Source organism: Tupaia chinensis, unplaced genomic scaffold (genome assembly GCF_000334495.1).
Source record: "Tupaia chinensis unplaced genomic scaffold, TupChi_1.0 Scaffold138517_1, whole genome shotgun sequence".
NCBI classification, from domain to species: Eukaryota; Metazoa; Chordata; class Mammalia; order Scandentia; family Tupaiidae; genus Tupaia; species Tupaia belangeri.
Genome location: NW_006198412.1, coordinates 362,996 through 374,946, shown reverse-complemented (window position 1 = coordinate 374,946; position 11,951 = coordinate 362,996). Strand labels below are relative to the sequence as shown.

The following is an 11,951-nucleotide window of genomic DNA, read 5'->3' as shown; positions in this document are numbered from 1 at the left end:
AGGGAAAGGTTTAGATATGACCTCCAATTGCTTCTCAGCCTTTTGTCCTTTTGGGACAGCCTAGGGAATAGAGGCTCAGAGAAGTTAAACAAACTTCCTGGGAGAACACAGTGGCAGGTCATGAAGGAACATATCGCCTTGTTCATCAATATATATCTGATTCTGACACAGTGCCTGAACACCTGGTAGGTACTCAAGAAATATTGGTTGGGCAGATGATTAGTCAGTTGACTAAGCCCCAAAACTATTCACTGTCAGACCAGCTTACTTTAATTAATTAGTTAATTAATTAATTAATTTTGGGCAATACATTGTCAGCTTCCATAGTTTCTTACAGATAAACACCTAAGTTTTTTATTATACCATTAAAAAATTAAGATATAATCTATATACCATAATCTTCACCCTTTTCTTCCTGTTTGTCTTTATTTATTAAATTTTCCTATAGAGCACATGCACTCACCAGAGAAAGAGAGAGACAGTGAGAAAACACCTCCGGGGGGATGACCATACCACGATTACTTCTCCTCTTGGGATTTTGGGCATCCACATACACACATACCTGGGGTGATTTTCAAGCCGTGACTGGGACTTGAACTAGTCGCCCCATGGGATCCAGCTGCTTTAACCTCCATGTCAGCTGCTGGGCCAGTCTTTACCTTTTTAAAGTATATGACTCGCAGTTTGTTGTATGTTGACAAAGTTATGTGAACCTCACCACCATCTAGTTCCAGGACAGTTTCATCACATCAAAAGGGTTTAGCAGTCACTCCTGTTCCTCTATTCCCCACCCCTGGCAAACACTAGTAACTTACTGCCTTGAGACCAGCAGATGGCATAATGGTTACGTCACTGGACTCCCACCCAGGTGACCCCAGTTCAAGTCCCAGAACTGGCAGCTTAAACCTCACACCAGGCATGTGTGTGTGTGTGTGTGTGTGTGTGTGTGTGTGTGTGTGCAAGAGAGGAGAATGGAGGAGAAGGGATTGCAGCATGGCTATTCCCTGGGGGGAGGAGGGGTGATTTCTCATTTTCTGTCTCTGTCTCTCTGGCGAGCGCACATGCCCTATAATAAAAATCTGTCTAAAAATATTTAAAATAACTTGCTGTCTCCATAGATTTGCCAAATCTGGACATTTCATATAAAGAAGACCATATAGTGTGACCTTTGTGTTTGGCATACATTAGCCTACTTGGGGCATGTCACTGGAATGGACTCATAGGATTTGTGCTTTTGATGTCCCGTATCTTTCATTTAGCAGGATGTTTTCAAGGTGTAGTCACTACGTAGCCTGTAACAGTACTTCATTTCTTTTTAGACAACGAAATTCCATTATAGCAAAACCAAATTCACCTGAGAACTTTCCTCACTCTCAGTACATATTTTGAATGTGTATTGACAGGCTAGATTTCCCATCATAGATTTTCAGCCTTTGAAAAACTTCAAGGAGATCTAATCCACGTCCAAAAATAAAAAGCCAGCGTGGTCTCAGCTTCTTCCCACAGATTCTGGCCACTTCTCTCCCCTGGAGGAGCAAATAGCAATGGAAGCCAGTTGCCAATGGTTTACAAACCACAGTCAAACAGAATGGGGTCCCTGGCATTGTGTGGACAGAGACAAAGCAGCCATGGGCAGCAGCTGCTGGCCAGACTCCAGGGGGCTTCCTTCCCCGCCCTGCCTGTCCCCTCCAGGATTGTGGGGAGGCCTGTCTGGCTCCCTAGAACAATGGCATAAAGAGGCCTCCTCGAAGTTGCAGGAACCAGTTTGACCGAGATTGCTGTTGTAATGAATCAAGCTCCTGAAACCACTTCCACCTCCTCCCTGCACAAATATCCCTCAGCCCAAAGATGTGATTTTCTCCAGGACAGCCCAAGCTGGGACTTGTTACTGGGAAGCTGTAAGCCATGCACTGGGTTTAGGGCGTGGTGGGGGAGGGGAGAAGCTCGGGAAGCCTCTTAGGTCTGTAAGGGAGGAGCTTGCCTCCCAGGCTGGGGAAGGGAAAGGGAAAGGCTTTTCTGGGACACTCCCTGACTGCGTGGTTAGTCAGTGATTTACCTGCAGGCACGGAGGTGTTCCTGGGGGTCTGGCTGCAGGACGGGGAGTTTCATTCCTGCACACGGTTCCTTGGATACCTTTGCTCTTGCTAACAAGTTAGACAGCCTATTTCCCCAACCAAACTCCTACCACCCGCCCGAGGAAGTCATTCATCCAGAAAATAATACAGTTCTCTGTAAAGAGCTAACAGTGATAAGGAGCTGTGCTGGGAGCTTTATGAAGATGATCTCATTTAGTCCCTAAAGCAGTCTGTCATCTGTGCATGATTATTATTATTCCAGTGTCAGATGAGAAGAATGAGACTTTTGGGTGAAATCATTTGCCCAAATCACTCACTGCATTAAGATAAGATTAATAATCTAGCAGGCTCTCGCTCTACAGATGCATCATGGTATGATGAAGGTGATAAAGATGGTCACTTATTGTGTGCTTGTATGACATAACCTCATGAGAGAGATACGGCCTTTATTCCCATTTGACGACTGAGAACGCTGAGGCTGAGAGGTTAACCGGCTGGGAAGGCCCATAGCTGTAACCACAAGGCCAGGCTACAGACTTCCATGTCACTCGGGGTTACTGCCCCGATGACATCCAAGGATCGTTCAGTCCACCTTCCTCGTTCTCTGCTGTCCACCACCACCTCTACATCCAACATTTGAAGGACAAGAAAATGGAGACCCAGAGAAGTTCAGTGGTGTGCTCAGGATTATAGGGTTACAGGAACAGCAGAAAAGCAAGTTCTGATTTCCCTAGGGCTCCTGTGGACACCATCCACCCGCTCACACCGCCTCCTAACAATGCCCCAGACAGCTGCCAGCTCTGAGCATGTGCAATGCTGCTGCAACAGAATTGAGAAGGGGGCTCGGGCAGGGAGGGGGCAGCAGCAGGAAGAGCAGGGGAAGGCTCCAGGGAAATGTGAAGGAGCAGAGTCACTTGCAAGGTGAGACCCCAGGGAGTGAGGACAAGTCTGACTTTGTCCTGGAAGCACCCACATTTGGAATCTAGGATTATACAGCAGCAGCAACCCAGTGACCTGGCCTCCTGCAGACTTATTTAGCAATTCCAGCATTCACAGCAAGAGCTTGTGCTCACACTGCAGGAAGCTGAGGGCAGGCAGCCCTCCCTGGGGGCTGTGTCTGCTCTCCTAGCCCTGGACACAAGACTAGTCTCTCGAGCTGTGAACTCCCATTCCTTGCCCGCAGGCAGGCCTGCCTGGGAAGGACAGTTCTCCTGCGCCTTCCCTGGTGCTGAGGCCCTCCTTCCTCCAGCTACCGTGCTGAGAGTGCAGACCAGAGCTGCTTGTTTGACAGGTTTGAAAATGAATGACTCTCTTCCCTGCCACCCCCAGATGTGTCTGCCTCAGTCTGACATCTTCTTTATAGCACTTGATGAAAGGTTTGCCAAGCAGCATTTCTACATGAGTGCGTGCAGGATGGATATCCTCCAAGGGCACTGGGAATATTAGCACTAACAAGCTGGAGACACAAGGACAGGCCGCTGTCGGTGCGTGTGGAACAGAACGTGTGAAATGAACATCTCCACGTCCAGTTGCACCTGAGCGTTGACTGCCTCGGGTTCTTGTAAAAAATAATAATGATGATGTTTATTTATTTATTCTTCTATAAGAGACAGGGAGAGAGACAAATAGCACCCCTAGCAGGGTCTCCACAGCACAATCCACCCCCAGCCTCGGTCAGCCCAGATCACAAGCTTACATGTGCCCAGTGGGTACTGGGAGGCCCCGGCATGTGAAGGCAGAACCTCCCCGTGTGAGCGCAGTATCACTGAGCCTCACGTCACTGTGACGCCACTGACTGGCTCTGTCAGAGGTTTGTGAGACCCATTGTCTCAAATAGGAACACTAACTGTTTCTTTGTGAGCTTTTAAATTTAAATCTGGTTTCTCAAACGTAACATTTGGTTCTTGCTACGTGCTAAGCATTGTTCCAAGCATTTAACACGTTAACCACATTGAGTCTTCACGACAACCTGTGTGATAGGTACTATCATCGTCATCTCGCTCAGAGGACAGATGAGGAAACACAGGCACAGGGGAGTTAAACGTCGTCCTCAACTCCCATGGCCAATGCGTGGTAGAACTGGGGTTGTAGCCCAGCCATCTAGCCCCAAGTCTTGGCTCTGTAACCTCCGCCTAATGCGTCTCTCCACCACAGAAATGTATCGTTTGACTCGTTTCCCATCCCGAGACCCCAGGGCCAGGAGAACACAGGGCAGAGAAGGTGGGCTAAGGTCAGGACTTGGACGTCTCGGTGCCGTCTCAGAATTGTGGGGCCCACACAATGGCCCCCGTGCTAGGTGACCGTCCTCCTCTAAAGGTGATTTCTCAGCAGCTCTTATCTTACAGGAGAGCTCCTGGCCTCTCTGTCCTCCTGAGGCTCCCAGAGGGCCCAGGGTCAGATGCCAGGCTGCTTCCTGAGAGCTCCACTCTTACAGAGGAGCCATTGGCTGGGACGTTCGGAGAAAGAGCCCAAGGGTGGTCCCCTGACCTAGACACCTTTGTTTCTCAGCACCTGGCCCTTGGCCTGAGACATTGTGCATACTCCAAACATACCTGCCTGATGATAAAAAGGAACTCTTCCCATCCATGAAGGATGAACGCAATGGAAAGAAAACTTAAAACAAGTAAAAGGTGGATGGGGTGTGTGGGGGGGAGAAGACAGAGAAAAGCTTTATTGGAACTTCTGGATGTATGTCACCATCTACACACAACAATAATAATATCTTATTACCAGCGAGGCCATGAGGCAATGAGACAGCTGTTCTGTCCATTTTCAGAGAAGGGAATGGAAGTCCCAGAGAGGTTAAATGACCATGTAAGGTCTTCAAATTCAGACCTGGTGCCCTCTTCAGATGCAGCCTTCACGCTGCATACAGCCAGCCCTTGCCATCTGTCGGTCTACTGGCTATATAAGCAATGGCAGGACCCCGCTTTAGAAGCTTAGCTCCCCCTAACTGAGGCAGCTCTTCCCAGAGCAGAGATCCCAGGTCCCATGACTTCCTGCGACCTGGCCTCAGGGAGGGTTCCTTTGTGGAAAGAATACAGCCAGCACCCTAAGGATTGGGGTCCCGAAGATGGGAGGCAAGGGCAGGGTGGACAGTGCACAGTAGGCCTGTTTGTTCCTGCACCACTGCTTGGTCCAAGATCACTTGCTTCTGCAGAACGGGGACCTGGCTCCAGAAATGACAGTGGCTGGCTTGGAACTGGTCCCCCAGGGCTTGGGGCAGGCTTATTCCCACCAGTCCCTGCCAGGGAAGCAGGAGAGGATAATCACCGGTTTTTTCCTCCCACAAAATTGTGATTCCCAGAGGCCACTGGTTTGCCGTGGGAAAACTTCTAGCTGAACACGCATCCCTTCACCCTGGGTCATGGACTCTCGGGACTTGGAGCCTGTGTGGCAGGGAAGGAGTTGCAGTTCTCACAGCTCCAGGTTCCTCTTTATTTAGGTCCTTCTCTGAGACTCCAGGGCCAGGCAAAGCCCTCACTGAGGTTACAACCTGCTCTAGTGGGGTGGGGAGGACTGAGCTTCTGGGTTTAAGTCAGGAAGGGGCTCTGTTCTGACCACTTCATGGGAAAGGCAGAGCCAGCCCACAGCACAAAGGCGGCACCCTTGGGTGGCTTCCCCAGCACCACAGCCCCGGCTTCCAGATGTGAGAGTTTCGCGCTGTGCTTGAGGATCTCAAGCCCAAACCTGAGCAAGGAAGAGCAGCCATGTTGGTGGGAGTGCTGAGACCTTGGAGAGAAGACAGCGCCTGGGAATGGGTGAGGCGTGAGACTGAAGACCTGAGTTCGACTCCTGACTACACTTGCTTACACGCGATACTGGACAGGTCACTTTTGCTCTCGGTGCCTCAATGCCATCTTTAAAATGGTCTGATCCTTCATTAAGATTAGATGTGAAGATTAACTGCAAAAGTACTCAGTACCCAGTAAGAACCCCATAAATACTCAAAACAGTTTAGAATGGCATGATGATAGGCTTCCTGCCTTTAAGGAACAATGTCTTATGTTCTCAAAGGAAGAAACTGGGAAATGAATTTCTTATGAAAAAAAGGAAATTTCAGGTGGATGCAAAGGAAAGATTCTTGACTGTTAGGATGGTCAGCTCTATAGTCTGTCTTTAGAAAGGTCAGAGGGTCTCAGATCTAGACACGGACAAGAGAAAAAACAGACAAATGTTTTAGGTGGGAGCTACTTACCTGTCTGGATATGAAAAATGTTGGAGACTCTTTTTTGGCTTAGAGAAGTGGTACTTTTCTACTAACCACAGAGAAAGTCCTCTAGGTGCTGTGTCTAAATAACTTTCAGCCTATACATTTCTGAAAATATTCCTTATTTTTTCTCTTCCTACTTTTTTCTTTTTTCTTTTTTGGATTTTGGGTTATTCCTTCTGTAACAATCTTAAAAGGGAACATTTATCCATTTTAAACTCAATCATGTAATTCCAACTATGAACCAGTCTTCTGCTTAACACTGAATTGCAAAAGTCTACCTGCCTTCCCGGTCACCGAGCTACAGTGGGTGTTTGCCTTTGCTGGGGCACCTGCCTGTCTTACAAAGAAACAGAAGCTCTCCTTAGGAGGAAGTTAAACTTGTAACTTAACCATTTTAGCCACTGTATAGATGTGAGACTAGTTAAGCTGCTTTAACTTGGTTTTCCCAGATGAGTGAGAATCCTCCAGACAGGTCTATACTCAAGGCTGGAGATGGAAGACAGAGCCTCTTTGAGGATTGTAAGCCTTGAGTCAGGAGTATCCGAGTGAGCTCGAGCCTTACAAAGAGTTAACACTTGCGCTAACCCTGTTATTGAGACAGAGGTTTCAGTCACACCAGCTGGCGTAGCCATCCCCACGCCTCCAGCCACACAGCCAGCAATGGGAGACCAGAGGAGCTGACGTGCTGCCCGCAGTACAGTTTTCTGTGAGCATATCCTCTCTAAAATGGAAGTCTGAGAGTCTCTAGCCCACTTCCGGGTCCCAGATCACTCTACTTAATATGTGTGTGTTAAATGGACAGACGAATGGGCAGGTTTAGGAAATTCTATCCAGCTTCTTTGTGCTTAGACATAAGAACGTCAGCTCCTTTAGGAAAGGTAATGGATAAACCTCTGAACCAGGCCCTAAGTGCTTCAGACATACTGGCTCTTTTAATTCACGGCTGCCCTTTGAAGCAGGCACTGGATTGTCGTCCTGCCCATTTCACAGACGAGGAAACCAGATGTTAAATAACTTGCCCTAAGTCATGCTATGTACACCGGTATTTGGACCAAGGCCATTTGCCTCCTCATCCATGCATGAGTCATACTGAGCTGCCTCTCTGAAGAAGGGACTCTGTTCTGTCATTAAAAATGTCCAGGGAGGGGCCAGCAGGTGGCGTGGTGGTTAGGATGCTGAACACTCCCACATCGCCGACCATGGTTCAAGTCCCAGAGCTGGTGGCTTGCTTTCTCACTTTCCTCTTCTCTCTCTTTTCACTCTGTCCCTCTCTGGTCAAATTAAACATAAATAATAAAGTTAAATAAAATAATTCTTTTTTTAAAAAAAAAATATGTCCAGGGACATAAACATAGGATCCATCACCCTGAAAGTCAGTCATCTAGCCTTTGGACCTAGATAAACCATCTCCAGCTTTAAAGTCGGCATTGTGAACTTATTCTGCAAACTTTTTCTTTGGGGGGGAGGGTTTTTGCTATAGGGTGCGTGTGCTTGCCAGAAAGACAGAGAGACAGAAAGCAAGAAAAATTGTGGCCATGCCACAATCCCTTCTCCTCCATTCTCCGTTTGGGATCTTGGGCATGCACACACACATGCCTGGCGTGAGTTCAAGCCCCTGGGTCCGGGACTCAAACCGCAGTAGAACACATGGGAGTCCAGCAACATAGTCATTATACCAACTGCTGGTCCCCTGCAAATTTTTGTTAGGGTTTTTTATTTGTTTGTTTTCTATAGGATACATGTGCTCACCAGAGATAGAGAGAGTGACATAGAGAGAGGGAAACTGAGAAATCACCTCCCAGGTGGTTCTTTGCCATTCCTTCTCCTCCACTCTCCTCTCAAAATATTGGGCACATACGCGCTTGGCGTGATTCTCAAGGTACCATGTAGGGGACTTGAACTACACAGTTAGCCATGTGGGATCCAGCATCTTAACCTCCACATCACCTGCTGATCCTGAAAATAATTTCTGAGCTTTCCTTGCTCCTCTGTAGGCGCAAGGCACATTCTCTCACAAACACTTTTAGATTCTTAAAAAGGACATTGAGCAACACTTTGACTTCTCTTATTTACATAAAAACTCTACTTCCTTTCATTTCTCTTGCAAAATCCAATTTTTATTCCTGAAATGATTTTTTTAAATCTCCAAACCTGTTCTAGAATATAAAATGGGAATGTAGCATGTATGTTCTTGTACACGACATTCCTTTCTTATAAATCCCAACATTATGTATCCCTCCACCCCACGCCATTGGAAAACTACAGCTGTGTGCTAGGCTGGGGTTTTCATCCCTCTACAGAGCTTGTGCCTGAACAGTCTCTTCTTTTCCTTTATGCGATCACTTTTTTTTTCTTTTTTTTTTTTGTCTCAAGTTTACTTTCTATTTGAATTTGAGCCCGTGTTACTGAATTTTGTCCTCTTCATGAATTTCAGTCTTGTCCAGGTCTCTATATCTGATTCTCATCTTCCCCACTGCTGGCAGCCTCATCTCACGTGTTATCATTCCTTCCTTCTCTGCGGCTGCCAGCGGGACTGCAGGTGTCTTGGAGGATTCCCCCTTGTGGTCTGTGTATCACAATCCATAAATCCACAGATGACAAAGGGAACAGCGTATTTCCATCTCCTGTCCCACAGTCACATGGCCAGAGGAGGAGCCACGGTGTCCACACACGGCAGCCCATATCTCTGGAGGGGCTTGACCTTCTCAACCACATCTGCAAGCTGCAGAAATAGTAATCTCACCTCCTTCTCTACTCCCATCCCCTTGACAATAAGCAAATGAACTCTGTCGATCTCTGGCATCTATCATATAACCTCCCTTGCAATAGAATTACAAACATAGGTCGAAAATTACCCAGGCCAACCCTGTATCTCTGCAGGAAGGGACTGCATGCCAGGATGATCTGCACCACTAGAGGGCGCTATGCTTTCTGGGCAATAATGCTTAGGGGGGCTCAGTCTAAATGTCGAGCAGGAGTTAGCAGCCCTAGTGATTATCCCAACTCACAGCTAAGAATCGGCTGCATTTTGCTTGGAATGTAGTAGAGATGACAAAGGGCAGAGAAGAAACTTCACCAAGAGGCTGAAATAGCCAAAAGATTTACGTGCCAGGAGAGGAGGGGATTGTTAACCAGAGGTCACAGAGAGGAGCTCAAATTTAGGGGACCCCAGGCAGGAGAAGAAAAACTGCAAAGGAAGGGCAATCGCCACTCCAAATCGCCATTGGTGAGCTGTGTGTACACAAAGCGTACATTTCAGGCCACCAATTTAGCTATGTAAGGAATGTATCTCTGTTGTTTAGAACTGAACCTAAATTTCCATTTTGAAAATAGAATACCACAATGGTGGAAACTGGATCTGACAACAAAAGGCCTTCCGTCCCCACCTTACCATCCCAAGGGATCTAGAGTCTTCCTGGGTTCCAGGCACAGCGGGCTTTGGTGGGCATCTGGTGGGGGTCATGGACACAGGACACACTGTCATCTACAGGGAAATCTGTCATTGTGTCTGAGTCCTGGTCTTGTTTCAAGCAGGTCCCCCACCGGTCTGCTCCACCTCAGCCACAGGACATCCTCAGATCGGACTCCCCTCTCAGCTCTGCCATGTTCTTTGGATGCCCAGATGACCCCATGGGACCTCCTGCCAGACTTCTCTGTCCTAGTGCTCCCACACATGGGGCCCTCTAAGGGATTCTGGCATCTTTCCATTTTCCTGAGTTTCATTCTGAGATGAGGCCAGGTCTCTTATACTCTGGTATTCTATAAAACTGTGGAGATTGTGTATGCGGCCATGCCTGGCTGTGCTCCTGCACACAAATAAACACACACGTGCACACACACAGACACGTGAGTTTATCCTCAGGAACCTGCCAGAACCTAGACTCTTCTCTGTTTTTCACTGGGATTAGGATAGCGGTGCCCAGGGTCTAGACTATGCTATCTCTTACTAAATGTTCTTCCACAATTTCTCCTTTTGACAAAAATTGTATGCTCCCAGTCTTTAAAGCTCAAACACTTGTGTTCTTAAAGCTTATAAGACTTGTCTCTGCTTTCTTTATGAATCATCCCTCCCCTGGGGGCAACGAATGTCGAGATGCAGGAAGGAAGGGAAACCCCGTTAGCTATCTCGGAGCTATGGGACCAACTGTGAATTAAGTTCGCTTAGTCTAAAAGTTTTAGGAATTCCAGGTGGTAGAAAACAGGATTCAGGCTTAAATGTTCCCGGTCCGCAGAGCAAGCACTAAGGGGAATTCTTAGAGATGGCGCGTATTCTGTTTGAAGAGGTAGCACGGGAGCAGTGAGCACAGGCAGGAGGCGCTCTGCCCTCAGACTCTTTTCTAACTCAAGGCTGGCCAGTTTTCCCATATAGACGAACAAATGCAGCTTGCCTTCCAGTGAAAAGCCAACCAGTTCCCCGTGAACTTTTTATTTCTTCATTCAAAATGTTTATTGTTTCCTTTGTATAAGCTGCTTTGTGGCAGAACTGTCATCTGACTCATTTTATAGAATAATCCTATAAATTGAGGGTATGTCCCAGACAGCCTAAGAAACTCCCATGGAAACACCGCCTCTATGTATCCCACATTAGAAGCCATGTGTAGGTAGGGGTTACTCAACCTTCTTGAACCCTTCTTCAGATGGCTATGAGTTCCTGGAGATCCTGAAGCAGGTGGCCCGGGACAACACTGACAACCCTGACCTGAGCATTGTGTGGATCGACCCGGACGACTTCCCTCTGGTGAGTAGCTCAGGCAAGGGCCCCTTCCCTGGTGTCTTCACAACCGCATGTTTGTGTTTAGTATTAAGACCCTCAAGCATGAAGGTGGGCACAAGACAGTAGGGGCACATGCAGAAGCCCACACAGTGGGCTATCCCCACACAGTAAGGGAGAGCTTGTTTTTTCAGACAGCATTAACCTTATGGTCTGGTGCTGACACTGAAATGGTTAGACTTCCTGTTCTCACTCCTTGGAGTCAGAGGCCGGACCTTCCAGGAGGCCTACTCAAGTGAGTTGGGTGAATACCTTCTTCCAGCAGCTCCGTAGCAGCCCCTCATCTCACTACCCCTCCCTATAACCTCTTCTATTTTCTGGATGTGGACCGTCATTCCAAGGCAACCTGAATACTCAGTAATAAAAGGATAAAAATAGAGATGAACATACTTGCATAGAGCAAAGAACTTTGTGGAGAGAGGGAGTAACCTTTCTGAAGGCCAAGATCTTATCTGTCATGTTCCCTTCAGGACCTGGCATATAGCGAATGTGCAGGAATCTTAAAGCCCAAAATCTTGCCAGTATCAATATAAATGGGAAGAAAGCTTTGAGTATGCTTAGTTTTGAAAAGAATACACAGATTTTATATAATTCATGAATTGAACCCAATGATAAATGAGATAGAATGTAGCTAATATACTCTATGTCTGGAACAGTACTAAATTCTTCACATGCTTCATCACAGCTAATCCTCTCAACACTTTATGAAGTAGGTACTATTTATTATAATCCCTACCATATGCACAAAAAGACAATGCCAGAGAAGTAAAAGCTAGAATGTGATAGACCAACTAGGTCTACGTGATGTCAAAGGCTGATCTATAGACTGCTTTGGGTAAGAGCTAACTGCTGTGAATCAGCGAAAGTGATCATTAGGTTACAAATGATAACT

The 11,951-nt window shown here is 47.1% G+C and overlaps 1 protein-coding gene across 1 annotated transcript in view; it reads left to right on the top strand.

Moving 5' to 3' along the window:
- Positions 1–11,951, top strand: part of CASQ2 (calsequestrin 2) — a 69,223-nt gene that overhangs the window by 53,100 nt on the left and 4,172 nt on the right. The window contains exon 9 of the mRNA XM_006161386.3: positions 10,926–11,026. Within this exon, the coding sequence (XP_006161448.1) occupies positions 10,926–11,026 (101 nt within the window). The remainder of the gene's footprint in view (positions 1–10,925; positions 11,027–11,951) is intronic.